We start from the raw sequence: 18,103 nt of genomic DNA, 5'->3' as shown, positions 1-18,103 counted from the left end.
AGACTAATCGGCACCATTAGGACGGACGGACTCAGCAGCGGGGTGATCTACTTGTTTCCAAGCATTCGCTTAGCTACCCAGCTACCCAAGGTCCAGTAGCCCACGTGGAGTTCTTGAGCTCCCTTTTCCTCCGAACAACATGGTGCCCAAAACCATGGTTTCCAACGAGGTCTACCTGCTTCCGCTGAACGACGATGGCTCGCCCCAAGTTGCCGGGGAGTACATCTACCTAGCACCCAAGACCAACGATCCCATCACCATACGCTTCGCCATTGAGGGTACCTCAAGCATCTGCCGTCATGGCAGCCTGTGGGTCAACATTCCCGAGCGGGGCGCCGAGTTCCGCCGCGACAAGTTTCGGGAATTCAAGTAGGTTGCTGTTGCTCTCTTGCAACAGTTCCCAACTGGGACGGTGAGCAGGGAATGCTAATACTCTCTGCCACAGGCTCGTCCCCGACTTCAATCGCACAATCGAGATCTCGGTCCCAATCTACGACGCTGGAGCCTACGCGTTCTACACTACCTATGCCGAGCTGCCCGACCTAGCGAGCCAATTGGCCCCGTCCGGCGGCGATTCCGAACCCAAGACGAAGAGGACCCAATGGTATTACATAGACGTGGCCCCGCGCCTGACGCTGGATGGCCGACCGCTGCCGCTCCCTGCGCTGTCGGTATTCTCTGTCATCAGCAAGTTCATGGGCAAATACCCGCAGGACTGGGAGCGCCACCTCAGGGGCATCAGTGATCGCGGCTATAACATGGTGCACTTCACCCCGCTCCAAGTGAGGGGCGCCTCGAACTCGCCCTACAGCCTGTACGACCAGCTCGGCTGGGACCCCGTGTGCTTCCCCGAGGGCGAGAAGGACGTTCAGAAGATGGTCGAGAGTTTGGAAAAGAACCACTCTTTGCTCAGCTTGACGGATATCGTTCTTAATCACACCGCCCACAACAGCCAATGGCTGCAGGAGCATCCAGAAGCGGGTTACAACCTGACTACAGCTCCGTGGCTTGAGTCGGCCTATCTCCTGGACACGAAGCTGTTGGAGCTGGGATACAAGCTGGAGCAACTCGGACTGCCCACTGAGCTCAAAACCATAGACGATCTTGTCAAGATCATGGATGCCATCAAGAAGGAGGTCATCGCCGAGATCCGTCTATGGGAGTACTACGTCATTGATGTCGAGCGAGATGCCGATGCGGCGGTAGAGTCGTGGGTCATTGGCAAGGCCACGTTTCCAGAGGGTTCTCTTCCCGCTGGTGGGCCTGACGCTTTACGCTCAGCAACCTCGGAAGAGCTTGCACAGTGGCTGATGAAGCACGGCATCAAGGGGATGGACCGCCTGGGGGAGCGGTTCAGGAGGGCGGTTGACCCTATCGCTGCCGCCGCTCTCTTGTCAGCCCTGTTTGGGAGATACAAGGGCGATAATGGGGACACCGCTGACCAAGCGGCGGCCGAGACCAAAATCGTCGAGATCCTCCATATTGTCAATGTTCCCTTCTACCAGGAATACGACATGGAACTGGCCGAGATCCTCCAGCAGCTCTTCAACCGCATCAAGTACGTCCGCTTGGATGAGCATGGTCCAAAATTGGGACCCATCAACCACGAAAAACCTCTGATCGAGACGTATTTCACTCGTCTGCCGCGAAACGAAACTACTGCCAGGCACAAGAAGGAGGACCTGGTTCTTGTGAATAATGGGTGGGTTTGGGGCGGAAACGCTTTGGTCGATAATGCCGGCCCGCAATCTCGGGTCTACCTTCGTCGAGAAGTCATTGTCTGGGGTGATTGTACGAAGTTGCGGTACGGGAAGGGGCCAAAGGATAGCCCCTGGCTCTGGGAGCACATGACCAAGTATGCGCGCATGCTCGCCAAGTACTTCGCCGGCTTCCGTATCGACAACTGCCATTCCACGCCTCTGCACGTCGCTGAGCACATCCTGGACGAGGCCCGTCGTGTTCGTCCGAACCTCTACGTCGTCGCTGAGCTGTTCACCGGCTCCGAGGAGATGGATTATGTGTTCGTCAAGCGGCTTGGCCTCAGCGCCCTCATCCGTGAGGCCATGCAGGCTTGGAGTACTGGCGAGCTCAGCCGACTTGTTCATCGCCACGGCGGCCGTCCCATCGGAAGCTTTGAAGTGGATGAGATCTCCAGCACTGAGGTGCGCAGTCCCGGAGATGCCGCCGTGAATGGCTACGAGTACACTCGCGAGATTACACGCCGTATCAAACCCGTCCCTGTTCAAGCGCTGTTCATGGACTGCACCCATGACAACGAGGTTCCTGCCCAAAAGCGGGATGCCCGTGACACCTTGCCTAATGCCGCCTTGGTTAGCATGTGCGCCAGCGCAACGGGAAGTGTCATGGGGTATGACGAGATTTACCCTAAACTGGTTGATCTCGTTGGGGAAACCCGCCTCTACACATCCGAGGCATCCAAATTCCCGGTGAAGGTTGGTGAGGGCAAGGGTGGCATTGCAGGCGTCAAGAAGCTGCTCAACCAGATCCATACCCTCATGGGAATGGACGGCTACGACGAGACACACATTCATCACGAGGGCGAATATGTCACGGTTCATAGGGTGCATCCGGGCTCACGAAAAGGGTACTTCCTCATTGCCCACACTGCTTTTCCCGGCTATGGCAACGGAAGCGGCGCCTTCAACCCGGTCCGCCTCGCAGGTACTAAAGCTAAACACCTGGGCAGCTGGATGATCGAGGTGGATGCGAGCAAGGAAACCGTTGAGGAGGTCCTGAGCGACAAAAAGTACCTGCGCGGTTTGCCGAGCCGCCTGATCGCGGTTCCCGGTATTCGCATGGAGATCAAGGGCGATGATACCATCATCACCGTCCGTGACAGGTTCCCTCCTGGCAGCATTGCCTTGTTCGAGACCTGGATACCCACAGCAGAGCATTCGAGTGGCCTGGACACGTTCGTGACATCCGGCGCCAAGGCAGCGATGGAGGAACTTGACCTGGTCGACTTGAACTTCTTGCTGTACAAGTGCGAGCCGGAGGAGCGGGACGCCAGCGATGGGCGGGATGGCGTATATGACATTCCCGGCCACGGCAAGCTTGTCTATGCCGGCTTGCAAGGGTGGTGGAGCGTCCTCAAGGACGTTATCAAGGAAAACAACCTCGCCCACCCCCTTTGCCAGAACCTTCGTGACGGGCAGTGGGCTCTCGACTACATCGCTGGCAGGCTGGAGCGTGCCTCCCAGCAACCACTCTACAGCCGTCTGGCCAAACCCGCAGCTTGGATCAAGGAACGATTCGATGCCATCCGTAGCATCCCCAGCTTCCTCCTTCCCCGCTACTTCGGTTTGGTGCTCAGAACTGCCTACATGGCCGCTACCGAGAGAGGGATTTCTCTCATGAACAACAATATCCGCAACGGACAATGGTTCGTGCAGAGTCTCGCCATGGTCAGCGTCCAACAAACTAGTTTCGTCAAGTCTGCGTCGCTCTACCCAGACCGCCTGGTCCCGTCACTTGCGGCTGGTCTTCCGCATTTTGCCGTTGAGTGGGCGCGCTGCTGGGGCCGCGACGTCTTCATTTCACTTCGAGGCTTGTACCTGGGTACGGGTCGCTTCGCGGAGGCAAAGGAGCACATCCGGGCTTTCGCGAGCGTTCTCAAGCACGGCATGATTCCAAACCTCCTCGGAAGCGGCAATACTCCGCGTTACAATGCTCGAGATTCCGTCTGGTTCTTCCTGCAGTGCATCCAGGACTACACCCAGCTAGCGCCGGATGGCTTGTCCCTGCTCGACGAGAAAGTCAAGAGGCGGTTCCTGCCATACGACGACACCTGGCTTCCCACTGACGACCCCCGGGCGTACAGCAAGGAGAGCACCATCCGTGAGATCATCCAGGAGATCTTTCAACGCCACGCTGAAGGCATGAAGTTCCGTGAGGCGAATGCCGGCCCCGGACTTGACATGCAGATGCGGGACGAGGGCTTCAACCAAGAGATCAAGGTCGATTGGAGCAACGGCTTCGTTTTTGGTGGCAACCAGCACAACTGCGGCACCTGGATGGACAAGATGGGCGAGAGCGAGCGGGCAGGTTCCAAGGGCGTCCCGGGCACCCCCCGCGACGGTGCCGCTGTCGAGATTATTGGCCTCCTTTACAGCGCACTTAACTGGGTGTCAACACTCAACGAGCGAGGCCACTACTCGCAGTCATCCGTCCGCAAAGCCGACGGCTCTGAGATCACGTTCAAAGATTGGGCGAATCTCATCAGATCCAACTTTGAACGTTGCTTCTTTGTGCCCGTTTCCTCCTCCTCCGACGCCGACTACGACGTCAACCCGGCCGTCATCAACCGTCGGGGCATCTACAAGGACCTTTACCGCTCAGGCAAGGAATACGAAGACTACCAGCTGCGCCCCAACTTCCCCATTGCCATGACGGTCGCACCGGACCTCTTCGACCCGTTCCACGCAATGCACGCCCTCTGCGTTGCCGACGCCGTCCTCCGTGGGCCGACGGGCATGGCCACGCTCGACCCGTCCGACCTCAACTACCGGCCGTACTACCGCAACAGCGAAGACAGCGACGACTTCGCGACAAGTAAAGGGCGCAACTACCACCAGGGTCCCGAGTGGCTGTGGCCGACGGGTTTCTTCCTGCGCGCGCTGCTCAAGTTTGACCTGATGCGTAGGGGGCGGCAGGATGCGGAGGGCCGTACCGAGGCGTTCCAGCAGGTCACTAGGAGACTGATTGCGTGCAAGGAGATGATACAGCGGAGTCCTTGGGCCGGGTTGACCGAGTTGACGCAGAAGGGTGGGGATGAATGTCCTGATTCAGTGAGTTTCTCTTTCTTATTACTCGGCCTTTATCTTCCTCTTTGAGCCGGGATGTTGGTACTTCAATAGGGAATGGCAGTTTGCTAACAAGTGACAGAGCCCAACCCAGGCATGGTCTGCCGGCTGCCTGATTGACCTGTACATGGACGCGGCCGAGGAGCAGGCCAAGCTAGAGGCGCAGGCCCTGCCCTTGAGGTGAGGCGCCATGGCGGATGCTGAGAGTTGTGGGTGAGAGACGGAACGGCATGTTGGTGTGACCACGGATCGCGAGTCAGGTGTGGCGTTCAGGCGCCGTTGCTACTTTCACCCTACCCTGGTCGACCTCGCTCTCTTTCAGTGGTACCTTTATCGATGACAGTGGAGTGGGATTCTGGGATGGTTAGAGACAAGCTCAAATACCAATTAGACGCACAATGATAACCGTGTCCAGCAATGATAAACATGGTGGTCTCCATTCTGTCAAACAAGGCGTCCTAGACGAGAGAAGAGCTAACGATGGGCAGCGTATCATACAACGACAGGCAATTTGACGCCGCCGAAGACGACGCCAAATCGAGCGTAAGAGAACGGGCAAGTCAACTTTTTGGAGGAAAAAGCGGAGAGCAAATACAGTAGGAAAAGAAGTACAACGGCCGTCAGGGTCAAAGTTTCAGGGTTAGGGTGTTGGATGACATGCCAAAACTGGAAAAATTGGAGTCCCCTCGACCGGAATCGAGCCGGTGACCTTTCGGTATCAATAAACGCATTTACAGCCGAACGTGATAGCCAACTACACCACAAGGGGATTTCAGTTGTTAGTTTTGTTTGATTTGTTTTTTGTCAACCCAATTCGGTACCAGTCGCGCTTAACTCTATCGCCAGGATCTGCGATTTGGAGTAAACCCGGGTGGTAAACCACTGCCCTCTTACGGGAAAGAAAATGACGAGTGATATGTTCTATATTGAAATGCAATGAACTATCATAATCTGAAGGAGCGATGTGGACATGAGACCGCCGCCTGTACAGCCCACGTTGGGTGGTCTTTGAGAATAAAAACAATGTGAAGTCAAACGCCAGCCCTCAACGCCAAACCGCCACTGGCCATGTCGTTCCGCCCGTGTCTGGCCGTCCCTACCATAGCTTTTTGTAAGGAGAGTATCGAAAAAAGGAGGATATTCAAGTTGATTACACTGGACTTTGTAGGTTGGCAACCAGAATGTGGGAGTTGTGTTGAAATGCATGTTCTCAAAGTAGAAGAATGCATGGTCGGTTCGGCGGCTCCAAGATCGTTCATCCACGCAGCGACCGAGGGAAAATATACACCGTGAATTCAAGTGTGTCAGTCGTATTGTGGGTCTGACGTTGTGCCCCTTTGCTGAGCTCCCGTGGCTGCTCTACGTGCGGTCCCTGGAAAGCCACTTCTTCCTCTTGGGCTTCTCAGCGCCGTCGCCGTACACACCGGCGGAGCTGATGGGAGCGGGGTCAAACATGCCCGCAGCAGGCACGTGTATTGACCCGGCACTGTCGGCATTGGGAACCACTCGCCCGGACTCGGTCGCGCGAGCCCGACCAGTGCCGAGGGCATACACCCGGTCCTTCTTGCGGAGGTAGCGGCGACGCCAGATGCAGGCGCCCACCCAGATGCCGACGATGGCGACAACCATAATGACGAGGAAAATAACCCATTGGTAATGAGTGCTTAGCCTGCAAAGGGCGTAACCGGTTAGTCTCATGCGCCCAATCCAAGCAAGAAATGGAGTAGCCGCCATGAACGAGGCGACGATCCTCATTCACGTGTGATGTTAGTTTCTAGGGAGCAGGTTTTCCATACCAGGTCGAACCACCACCTCCACCAGTGCTCGGCCGTGAGCTTGATGATGCAGTTGGCGTGGCCACTCCCTTTGCCGACTCGACGCTCTGGCAGAAACTCGTATACCAATTTCGAATGCTGCCCAAATCTGCGGGGTTCGCCGTGCAAACTGTATCGCAAACCCCAGCTGTGCCGGAGCTGAACGGAGCAAGGCGGGAATCGCTGCAGAAGCAGCTATCGTACGTGAGTGCGTCGGCGGTCGGGGCTGCTGGGGGAACGCAGGCGCCGTTCACATCATATAAGGGACCACACTGCGAGGCGCAAGCGGGTAATGTTGCTAGAGGGAAGATTGTCGTCTCTGTGACAAAGAGGGTTAGCAGGGCAGCCTTTAAAGGCTGCACATCGTGTAATAGCACAAGATGTGACTGATGATGTGGCCAACATAAATCACCTACCCATCTTGCAACAATCGTGGGGCGATCTCTCGCAACAGCCGTGAGTGCAGGTCAAGCAATCGTCCAATGCAAGATCGAACGCAGGTCGAATCGGCTGCAAAGTCCGACAACGTGATCGTCGGCGGCGCGGTTGGCGAATACCTGAAGATCCAGCTTGTCCGTCGCAGTCTGATCTTGTGTTTCAATCCCTTGACGGCCTCGAAAGCAGCCGCCAACAGTCAATGTGGAATCCGGACAAAGAAGTGCTGCAACCGGAAGTGGCCGGGATTCGTCGATACTCGCTACCTCGCAGTATACACGACAACCTTTTGCTCCTTCTTGAAATACAATTGTGTTTGTCGGCCAAACTCGGGTGCTTTGTCGAGGGAGTCCTCGTAGTTGTGAGCCGGGTTCTTCAACAGTGCACTCGAACAAGCGATCGGCTCTATCGTCTCCAATGGCAACGAAGCCGAAAGGAAATACAGTCGCCGGATGACGGGTCGGTCCTATCGCGGGTCTGTGTTTGGCGTCTATTTTGAGGCGCGGTGGCTTTTCGGCGTTCGTAAACCGAGTTCCAAACGAGCGGAAGGGGTTCGTGGGCAACGTTGATTATTCGTTCGCGTGCAACATGAGGGTCGGCGCTTCCGGTCGGTGAAACGGTTCGGTCGCCGTGGAAAATGGAACCAGATTGTGTCGATGAGAACAGGAGTCCAAACGAGCGGATGAAGCGACAGACCAGGGTTGGCGAGCTGTGGTGAAGAGGTTGGCAAGCCACCTGGGCAGTCAGTCCAACACAAGACACGATGTCCAGTGGTTGGGCGAGTGCGTTTGTGTTTCGTTAGTGGTTACGTCGCTTTGGGCCTCCAACGCTTGAACGCCCCATCGAAAATCAGGACACCAGGAAAGCAAGGAAGGTCCTGTTGCCGGACAGGATGGGCATGTGGTCCAGGCTAGGGAAGGAGTCACCTGTGCCTGAGCACAGACCCATGGCGCTCCCGTCCATGCGATTGGTAGCGGGCTGTTGCCGAACTCGTAATGTTAGATGCGCCAATACGGGTCTTCATGCTTGCTCCTCCTGCTAACCACAGTGGCCCGCTACCCATGCAAACCCGAGGCCTCTTTACGCTCCAAGTCCGGCTTAGTCTCCGGCCAATAGTTGTAAGTGCCAATCAATTCCGCTGGACGTGCTGATATACTAAGGTACTTGGAAAGTCATAACCACTGGGCAAAACGCCCTCCCGCACTTGTACGTATTGTAATGTAATGTGCCCCGTCAAGGACCGATGCTTCCGCTCTCTGTGGGGTTTTAGTCAGGCACCATGTCATTCGCTGGATGGGGTACCAAGTTTTGTGTGGGTCCACCAATTAATTCTGAGCCGTGGTGTGTGCCAAGAGTCGGCTGCTTTATGCGACATCATTACTTCCGCGTGTGTTTGTGAATCCATCATCCTAAAGTCGCAGTATTGATCCTCTTGTTGCATTGGCCCAGATACAACACAAATGATGCCGCGCGTCCCTTGCCACCTGCAACTCATTACATGTTATACCTGCCAATTACCTTAACATCAGTGCACAAATGGACCATGTCTGTACGGAGTATTGCATAATACAATTGGGAACTACAACAGCCATAAATACACCACAATGACCTTCTTACATGTCAAGCGAGTGTTCAAACCGACTGAGGAACTTGAACTCAGCAGTCGAGAGTTCCGATTACAGCAGGGATGCAGCCGACCAAACCAGATCCACAGAGGCCGAAACCACAGCCGAGGCACCATCATCGTCGTGCTGCCCTGGCAGCCTTCCGCTTATCAGTCCTTTTGCGAAGCGTAGCAAGACATCCATCGTCCCGTACCTCTTCCATATCATCGGCCGAAACGGCGATAAGGCTGAGATGCTTGCCCTCATGACGCTGATCGGCCTCAAAGAACCCGCGCTGATGCAAGGCGAGTTTGCGGTTAATCGGGCAATGGCAATGGCGTGGCGACGCCGGGAGCCAAACGGACTCTGTGACGGCTTGCCAGCGGCTGCGAAGAAGTATGATTTGTTCACTGCGGAAGAGTAACATCAGGCGATCTCCTTCCGCAAGTCTTCGGTCGCGTGCTTAAGTCCAGCCACACGACAAACCTTTTGCATTTTGCGGGCGACTCCTAGGTAGCGATTGGAGTGTTTGAGGTATCTCAATTCCCCTTGACTTGAATTACGGTGGTGCGAGCTAACCGGAGACACAGAGCTCCCGACACGCTTCGAGGTCGAGGAGTCCTTCATTGCCATAATAGAGACTGTCAGGCAGTTCAGCATCTTATGACACAATTTCTCACTCACCCTCATCGACCATGATCGCTCTGCTCTACCCAGTATGGTTGAACGAGTCCCATATCCGTCTACCCAGACAAGTCTTTCTGTTTCCTAACGTCGTCGAGGGTGTTGTCTCGCTCTAATGGATTGAATGGGTACTGGGAACACTGCGTCAATCATCGATGCGTCCATACCATAGCCGCCAATTTTCAACCAAAACTGTGAATCACGGCGTCCAATATCGCTCGACTCGGACATCAAATGTGTTGGTTACATGATTTCGTCACAATGACCGCGGGTTGGCGAGCCTTCATGACTGAGACGCGACTTCAAATGCTCTCAACTCAAGCATAGTTCAGAATCCGTCGAGAAATTGAGGTGTGAAGAGATCTCTGAAAAGCAGGAAATTGGACAAAAGACAGGGAGAAGAATGTGAGAATAAAGCAAAGGAAAAGAAAGAAGAGAAGGAGGTGGGGGGGTGCGAAGGGGTTGGCATGGATAGGATACGTGCCTTTGATTTTCTTATGCTGTGATCGGCATGTGTTCCTCCCATGCTCTCGGAAAATGATATGCATCAGCTGATGATTCAAATGCATCCGGAACAAGCGAGGATAAGGTAAGTACATCACCACTGCACTCAGCATCCGCATAACTCTGACCGTCTCGAATGACACGCTGTTGCCTGGGTTACGATACCCTCAATGTGACCAGGACCTGAACGTTGATGGTGCCCCCATATTTGGCAAAACTGTCCATCTCACAAGTCAAGATCAAGTTGCTATCTAACTTGAACTCGCATCATTTGGGCGGAATGTCGATTCTTTGAACAGCCGGCGGCAATGTCCGCTAGCAGGAAAGCTGAACTGGAGCCCCTTGCAATGTGTGTCATCGTGATGGCGACCCCATCGTTCAAGTGCCGCCCTCCATCAAGTACCTTCTACCATACAGCCGTTATTTTCGCGAAGTGAATCCTGCAACCGCTAGGCTTCGCGACCGCAAGAGTTCAGGAAGTTGACTGCCAAACAGGACACCCTTCTGACGGCATTTTGTCAGCCTGTCCCACCACTATGACGAGAAAAGTACGCTAGTACTCCGTTGCGCGTGTCATGACGACTGAGCGGACAGACAAACCAACATTCATCAGCTACATGCTCTTCAAGCTCTTGCTCTTCACTTTCCGGTATCAGGACCCAGCCACTTGCTCCATGCAGTACACTCGGGCAAGGAGGTCCCCAATCGTACAAATATTTGCTGAGGCTACTATACCTGTTCCAATCGAACCCCTGACTTCGCGGATCTCCACGGGGCACCCGATATGGAAAGCAGCCAGCCTTGGATAGCTGATAGCGAAGCTAACAAGCACCGTTGCACAATTTCACCCGGCACCGGTTCCGCGGTTCAGCTCTTGTTGGACTGCATGGAAGACTGGTTGTGCGCCACAACCGTCCTGCATCTGACGGCCAGATGCCCGATTTATTGCTTCCTATCGGCAATTATCTTTGCCATGTCAACAGCCTGTCAACATTTTCAAGACACTGAGTGGCGTTCAGCCCCTTCCAAGTGACATCACGGTACGAACCCTTGGGGATGAACGACCTATGTCCCGTCGAGATACCCGATGGTTGTTCCCGAACGCAAGATCGGAAAGTGCGGGGGGAATTTTTAGCTCGACCGAAAGCCTCGTTTGGCCATCCGAAATGGCGGTGAAAAACCTCAGATACGTCAGGAGTCGTTGCCGGACTCACACCACATGCCAACGCGCCCGAAGACGGACTGATCACAGGTGATGAGACGGCGGTGCCATTGCACGGGGTCCAGGTGATCAAGAAATGGCCGCCTTGTGTGCCAAGATGAGCAACAGGCCCCATTGTTGGTGGTATCCTGGAAAGCGTCCGGTAATCACCTTCTCGGCCGAGAAGGATCAGATGCCACTGCATGCCCTTTGGTCAGTGGGCTGGCGGAGTGGCGTTTGGGGGCCGTTGATGCCAGAAGAATATGGCGCAGTTTCGAATTTCGCTCTAAGACCTGCCAAAGTCGGGAACACATGCTGTGGAACACGGAGTTATGGGTTAGGTTGGAAGTCGTGACTCTTTGTGAGACGGCGGCATGATGCCCGTATGGCTGGCGTCAACAGCCACACGTTGGCCTGGCGTTTCTGGTGGACTCGGTACTCCCCGGCGGCATGGCCTCGGAATGTTTCCGGGGAGGCGGTGACGCTGACTTTGGAACACGAGTCTGATATGCGTGCGAAGGTGTCTCGGTCCATCCTAGATAACCCTATGCGCGACCCAATCTCGAACTCGAGAACCTCATTGTCTTGCCTCAACGTATCCGATCTCGGAGGAGGTTGTTGTGATGCATAAATCCTCGGAGGGCCGGGGATTCTGGAGAGACATGGGCCCGCTTCCATGGTGAATTACCTGTCAATGAGGCGATAGCTCATGGACACAGCACATCCCCCAACGTCCCCCAGTTGAAAGGAGGGTGTTGAGTCACGCGTCAAGGCACAAACCCTGATGTGCATCATACAGTCTTGAAGGTAACCTCTCGGCAGTCGGGGAACTTCTCTTGGGTTTGCTCGGCATTCCGCCGAATGACATTTGATGAGCTCCGGTCATGGGGCGGACGGCGGATGCTGTCAGGCCGCCCATGTCTCAGGCTCGGGGTGTAGTACTCAGCTGTCAATCCTGCGGGATATCCAGTTTCAGTTTCCCGAGGGCCTGATCTGCGGGACGGAAGCAGGTGTTGTTGGCCGGCAGTGGCGTCTGATTCACATTGCGCCGGTCAGCCGAATCAAGAAATGGCCGTGTCGATACTCAGGGGCTTTTCCATTATCGCCCCGCCATCGCTCGAGCAGAGCGGGTAAGTGCATGAGCGATCCAGCTGGTCTACTGGGCAGACTGGCCCGACTGGTTGTGCCCTCGATTGGGCTCTTCGACACCTCCGGATTTGAACCCTTCGTCAACCCAGCCATTCGGAAGGACACGCGACGTGTGTGGGTCTCCTTTCGAGTCCGGCTAAGCAGGAACCCCTTACTGCCCGTCTTGACGCGACTTCGTGCAATCCCATGCCATATCAACCGCCGAATGAAAATCTGAGCTGCAAGCACCCGTGCTCGAGTTGTTGCCCCCGTCGCCTTCTCAAGGACCTCTCTCACTTCGGACGTAAGGGGCAAAAGATACAGGTTTGGTTGAGAGTCGAGGGCTTCCAGAGATGACTTGGCGGTAATAGACGGTTATGTACGAGCTCAGTTGCAGCGTGATTTTCAGGGTTGGTTTCTCACATGTTTGGTAAGCATGACGGAGTCGGAGACGATCGATGCCGAAAGACAGCGGTGAGATTGAATGCGCTCAAGTGATGTGACGGCATTGAGTTCTGCTGCGCCGGCAGTCGCACGGAACCTAGGAACCGGGATACCTTTGATGACGGCATGAGACTCGGCGTCCTTGACAGGTGAACAGCATGCCGACGCTCTGGCCTAAGGCCAACCAAGGCTATTGACCGTTGCACAAAAGCAGAGCCGGTCCAGCCGAGAAGTCAGACCCTGCGTGGCGGTGTATGTGCCGTTGCCGCCAGCGTCAGGATCCCAGGCTTGAAACGACAACAACATAGCTCTGCATGCGGACTGTCAAACAGATCTGCCGTCCTGCCTGTCAGTTGAGCTATCCGAAACAGACCGGATGTCACCTTTGGAAGCATATCCGTATGCCATGTGAGCAACGAAGGCGCTGATGTTGCTTCAGAGGCAGACGGGGATCGCTTGGGTTGCGGGTGGGGTGGGCGTCTCCTGGGGGACGTCGTTGAGATGATTCCACTCTTCACTCGATTCTCGTGGTGTATAAGAAAGAGTGTGTCTTCGAACTCCCGAAGTTCCCACTCCTAAGCCTTCACTCCTCCCTTGACTCAGTCCTAACCTTTGCTTCCAACTGCATCATCAGCACCATCAGCTCTTCGAAATCGTCAAGCGACATGTCGAACTGGTCTTCCAACTCTTCTTCCGCCTACTCATACTGTCAGCCTCCCTCCACTCTAGCTCGTGCAAGCGTGAAGTGATACTTATACCGACTTGGACAGCCAAGGGAAGCAGTTTCACGTCCAAGGGCCATAGCAGCCAGAAGTCGGACAAGAGGTCAAGTTCCAGCGGAAGCAAAACCACAGCAATCCTGAAAAATGATCCGTACGCGTCGTCGCTCAGCAACCGCGCCGGCATCGACAGATACGTGCATGAGTCGGCCTTTGCCGGGCCTTGGAACCCTGTGGCGAAGTGAAGAAATTGGTTGTATGGGACCATGCAGCTTGATTTGAGGCGGCTGTGATACATATGGGAAGATGGTTGCTTGGGATGGGTTCTCGCGTCTTTTGAATTCGCCGGGGTGGCTGATCGTTCATGATATTTTGGCTTGTGCTTTTCGGCAATCGTTGATAGTTTCCTTGCTGTCTCTTCGAATTGATGTGGTGTTGGGTGTTTGGACAATTTACCTTCGGCGTTCTTGTTGATGTGTGCAACCATTCACCCTCGAATACCTCGGAACAATGCCACAATCGTGAATGTTCAAGTGAGTTGATGCCTGGTGCTAGGCGGGATCGATAGGGAGGACAGAAAGGGGCCAAGAGAGCCACTGGTCCCACTCCCGGCCGAGGTACCGAGAGATGCAGGTCAGGAGGTGCGAGCCAGAGTCGGCAACATGCCATAATGCCCTGGTATAATGGAGCAAGAGTGCCCAGTGGCCCATGATGGCGAGCGCCTCGGGACGCCGCTGGGAGAGCAAGTTTGTGAATTCTTGAGGTACAGCAGGAGCCCTGCGGAGCTTGTCAGCGATAAGAACGAAAAAGAGGGGGTTTAACTTGTGACACTTACCACATAAACACCATCAAGTATCTCTGATTACGTGTGTCCCCTCCGAGCAAGCTGTCAAAGCCAACTTGAAGGCAGGCAATGGCTGTCATGCAGGCCTCCTTGGCCGAAGCGTCCAGACTCTCCGACTCAGCCACGAGACGTTGCAATTCAGCGCAGTGGCGGCCTTGAGGGACCGACTGGGAGATTTCGAGTGCCCAGAGAACAAGATGGCGAATGTCTGACTGCAGGAGCAGGTCCCAGGCGGCGACTGACATTGCCATCAAGCCGCGCGAGATGGAAAGGAACTCGAGGAATCGGGTCAAAAAGTCGTCAAAGTCGGGGTCTCGCCTTGCCAACAGATCGGCAAGCAAGTGTCGGCCAAGCAGTGAGCAGAAGAGGAGGAGAGCGGAGCAGTTGGTTTGGTCGATCTGAGCCTTCGCTGCCGTCTCGTTATAGATAGAGACGGCTTTTGTCTGCAAGTGTATCGCCTGCTCGAGCAATGAGTCTCTCCTGTCCGGTTCGAGGGCAGCCAAGCGGCGAGCCGAGACGGCCAGAATCTGGTGCATCAAGTATGGAGCCTCCAAAGCACACTTAAACAGCAGCTTGGAAGCAAACTCGTGCATCTCAATGTTCAGCTCGGGTGCATGCTCTCCAAAGCTGAAGCGGATGAGCAACTCCATGTGACCCAAGTTGACGGCAGGTGGGTTCTGGGTTGGGTCTTGCAGCGGCTTTGATGCTCCGCTTGCAATGTCGGGGAGGGGCACGCCAGCGACGGGACTGGCATTGTTCGTAATCGCGGCTGTTGCTGGATGAGCAGTTGGGAAGTCATGTGGTGCAGGTGTGGTCATCGCGGGGCCGGAGGCAGAAGGAGGGTTGGGTGGGTAACTGCAGTCCCTATCTGAGAGTGTACAGATTATACACTTTGGCCGTTGTTCATCACACTGAACTCAGTCAGAATCAACCAGGTTAGCATTTCCGGGTGGGTTTGATTTAAGACTAAAAAAGGAGAGGGGTCAAACCTTGACGTGACGACGCTTGCACTCCAAGCACCCAGCTTTGGATTTTTTGTGACTTCTTCGGAGCATTGCGTTGGACCAGTCATATGGAGCTCGGCCGTTGCTTGTGTTTGGGTGCAATGTGATGTTTCAAGTTACATGGGTTGTCAAGCGGTGAGACCAATATGCGGTTCTGAGATTTCAAGACTTGAATTTCTCGCCGACGCGTTCAACCAGGTAGGTGGGCCTGTGGAGCGCAGCCGCACTGTGATCTACACTGTGCCCAGCGACTGCCGAAGGAGTCGAGATCAGAAGGAAAGTGCAATCGAGGTTCAATGTTGCATGGATATAGGTCGATTATGAAGAACTTGATGTACAGAGGTGCAGAGTTCGAAGTTGTTTAGGCGTACGGATTGATATTCGAGCCTTTCTAGAAAATGTCTTGGCTGCCTGCAGCCTTCAGAAGCCTCGAACTCGATTTGCACTAACTACCCCCAGAGTAATTTGAGATCGTCACGCAACAGCTTCTCTTTCTTTTCTCCTCAACTTACGATTAGCAGATTAGAGTCAGCAATTGCAGTGCATACATACCTCGATGCTACTCGTCTTTATAATAATTAGACTGCGGTCGCTCTGCCTATTACCGATAATGAAGAAGCCGCTAACACAATTGCAGTTTGGACGGGAGGGACTGCCGACACGGACAGAGTAATGGAGGAGGCCTGGAGAGAGAGATGGCTCAAGGAACGAGACGGCCGGACAGCAACTAGGCCCGCAGATGACCTTGACCACCAGCACGAGACTCTGTTCCAAGACAAAACCCTAAGGAGACACGACGGCCTCAGCAGAGCGAAGAGTTCACTGTTGATCCAGATTCGAACCGGGGCCATAGGCCTTCGGGCTTTCTTATTCGAAAGGAGAGTCCCAGAGGTACTGACGCCTATATGCGAGTGTGGAGAGGGGCGAGAGACTGTCGAACACCTTGTGATGTGGTGCTTGGCCCCACCGTTGACTCGAAGATGGGAGAGAGCCGAGGTCAGAACGCGAAGGGACTTTTATTCTGTCCTACAGGGAATCAGTCCCAAAGCTGCACGGCTAACGGGGAGGATCCTGGACTGGCTGATGGACTCGGGGAAACTGCCGATGTACGGTCTGGCCAGGAGGCTGGAGCTGGAGCTCGCAGTCTGATACCCTTTCCTTCGAAGGCCAAGAGGCCTTCCCACTTTGTATTTGCAGGATCGCACACTGATCGTTTTCTGGATTGTCGATATGGGTTTTTCACCCGGCCCACGAGGGCGCGGTTTTCCTGTATAGTAAGTTGTTGAAGGTCCGGCACGCCCTAGGGCACAGCGGTGTAGGAATAATAATATTACCGATAATCTTAATGTTCAGCTAACTAGTTGATAACTATCCCTTCTATGATAGAGGAAAACAAGGACCTCGCATCTCTAGCCAAGAACGAAATCAGCATAGACTGTGATGGAAAGCGCACCCTAGACTCATGCCCTCTTCGATGAGTCATCGGTGGGTGGCCTGGCGCCCACTTATCCTTCACGTGTTGCAGACACGCGTCCTGTCTACTCTCCCTCTCTTCCTTTTCTTGGCTCTCGATTAGCAGAATTGAGTCGGCATTTGCAGTGCCCAGTGCCTCGCCTTGATGCCGCTTGTCTCTCAAACACACTCACTTATATTGCACACTCACTTATAAAGTACGTTAGAGGTTTGAAGCAGTAATGTATTGAATGATTGAGCATTGAGGGCGTAAATATAGTACGCAAGCCAGTACAAAGTTATATTCGTTTTGTGCCTATCGGCTTCCGTATACAAGTCACTAAGGAACCGATTTCCGTTCCAGACGCAACATCCCATAACTTGATCAAAATAGCCGCACCGGATCGCGCTTGGGTCAATCGAGAACTCCGGGACCTGAGAGCAAGCCTCAAGATATTCATGCTTGTCCAAGACTTGGTGGCGCACGGTGACGATCCCGATTGCGTTGCGTCGCTCGGTGGCATGTCTATAGAAGACTTCAGAAAGCGCTTCGGGCCAATCTCAGAAAAGTGGTAGAGAGCCCAGTCAACAATAACTCATCCACACACACCGAATGGTCCTCTGGGGCTATAGCAGCAGGCGAGAGGCTTGCAATGAAGAAGGGCTGTGCTCGGGGATTACAACTCGGAGGACGGGAAGAAGATCCCACCTGAGGTTTTGGAAAAGCTGAATCCCATGATCAACGCCATGATTCGCGAGCTAGATCCCAACAATCCGCGTATAAACAAGCCGTAGCAGGTACGTTAGCATTGAGATTACGTCATGAAGTTGAGGTGAGTCTTTCTAATGACATCCTAGATTTCTACGAGGAGGAGAGGATCGCCGTCGCATCGGAGATCCGCGAGACATTGTACGAATGCGTGTCTCAACGTCAACAAGATCCTCAGGTTCTTCTTAGGAAGATCACCGCAGAAGCACTCTGTAGCTGCTTTCTCTGAAGCAAATCGAAGTTACCGAAAAACATCTCTGTCAGGCTTTCCAGGAGTTTGAATTTCAAGCTTGGTCATTCCCTTTGAGTATCTTTAACTGTACGGGGTTGCCAACCTAATTGTACGGGGTCCGCACAGACCCCCTGAATTCGCCACATCTGTGACGGGCTGAGCCTCGGGAAAAAAAAAAAAAAGAGAGGAGGAAACAAGCTCCAGAGCAAAAAGATCGGTCTGAGCAACTTGAGGATAATGGGGATTGTGGCCTTGGAGATCTATCGCAAGGAAATTAGGCATCCATTCCTATCTGTCAACTAGCCAAGGGGGTGTCCGGCGCTGGCGTCCCGAGCTGTATGGCTGCGCTAAAGGCAGGACCTGTACCTCCTTGGGTCTCCTCTACTCTATTTTGCTGGCCTCGTCGCTGTCCACGACCTCTTCCCTGTCCCCGACCACTTCCCTGT

The 18,103-nt window shown here is 54.3% G+C and overlaps 5 protein-coding genes and 1 non-coding gene across 6 annotated transcripts; 3 read left to right on the top strand and 3 right to left on the bottom strand.

Annotated features, from left to right (window-relative positions):
* Positions 1-139: 139 nt before the first annotated feature.
* Positions 140-5,007, top strand: N657DRAFT_676722 (glycoside hydrolase family 133 protein; the record flags this gene model as incomplete). Its single annotated transcript, XM_062795916.1, has 3 exons — positions 140-369; positions 446-4,808; positions 4,906-5,007. The coding sequence occupies 3 exons, from the start codon at positions 140-142 to the stop codon at positions 5,005-5,007; spliced, it is 4,695 nt and encodes a 1,564-aa protein (XP_062652803.1).
* A 497-nt stretch (positions 5,008-5,504) lies between these two features.
* Positions 5,505-5,592, bottom strand: N657DRAFT_t10. Its single transcript has one exon. It is a non-coding gene; the product is annotated as a tRNA-Tyr (tRNA).
* Positions 5,593-5,815: 223 nt separating this feature from the next.
* N657DRAFT_686445 (uncharacterized protein) lies at positions 5,816-9,565 on the bottom strand. The gene is made up of 3 exons (XM_062796830.1): positions 9,361-9,565; positions 6,620-6,956; positions 5,816-6,492 (listed from the first exon to the last, which is right to left on the bottom strand). The coding sequence occupies exons 1-3, from the start codon at positions 9,371-9,373 to the stop codon at positions 6,183-6,185; spliced, it is 660 nt and encodes a 219-aa protein (XP_062652802.1). The 5' UTR covers positions 9,374-9,565; the 3' UTR covers positions 5,816-6,182.
* Positions 9,566-11,816: 2,251 nt separating this feature from the next.
* Positions 11,817-12,651, top strand: N657DRAFT_50428 (uncharacterized protein). Its single transcript, XM_062787691.1, has one exon. The coding sequence runs from the start codon at positions 11,937-11,939 to the stop codon at positions 12,429-12,431; it is 495 nt and encodes a 164-aa protein (XP_062652801.1). The 5' UTR covers positions 11,817-11,936; the 3' UTR covers positions 12,432-12,651.
* A 651-nt stretch (positions 12,652-13,302) lies between these two features.
* N657DRAFT_686444 (uncharacterized protein) lies at positions 13,303-13,601 on the top strand (the record flags this gene model as incomplete). The annotated part of the gene is made up of 2 exons (XM_062796829.1): positions 13,303-13,345; positions 13,408-13,601. The coding sequence occupies 2 exons, from the start codon at positions 13,303-13,305 to the stop codon at positions 13,599-13,601; spliced, it is 237 nt and encodes a 78-aa protein (XP_062652800.1).
* A 586-nt stretch (positions 13,602-14,187) lies between these two features.
* Positions 14,188-15,255, bottom strand: N657DRAFT_563676 (uncharacterized protein; the record flags this gene model as incomplete). The annotated part of the gene is made up of 2 exons (XM_062788229.1): positions 14,188-15,111; positions 15,190-15,255. 2 exons carry the CDS (start codon positions 15,253-15,255, stop codon positions 14,188-14,190), a joined length of 990 nt encoding a protein of 329 aa, XP_062652799.1.
* Between the last annotated feature and the right edge of the window lie 2,848 nt (positions 15,256-18,103).

This window comes from Parathielavia appendiculata, assembly GCF_033297405.1.
Source record: "Parathielavia appendiculata strain CBS 731.68 unplaced genomic scaffold N657scaffold_1, whole genome shotgun sequence".
Lineage (NCBI taxonomy): Eukaryota > Fungi > Ascomycota > Sordariomycetes > Sordariales > Chaetomiaceae > Parathielavia > Parathielavia appendiculata.
Note: the sequence above shows the minus strand (reverse complement) of the source record. Positions and strands in the feature narration are given on the sequence as shown.

What these genes read in the sequence shown, in the direction of transcription:
- N657DRAFT_686445 (XM_062796830.1), bottom strand. An exon ending in GGAGGTGGTGGTTCGACCTG is followed by an intron (nt 6,493 to 6,619) that starts GTATGGAAAACC and finishes CGCCCTTTGCAG; the next exon opens with GCTAAGCACTCATTACCAAT.
- N657DRAFT_50428 (XM_062787691.1), top strand. Translation starts at nt 11,937, where the DNA reads ATGAGCTCCGGTCATGGGGCGGACGGCGGATGCTGTCAGGCCGCCCAT.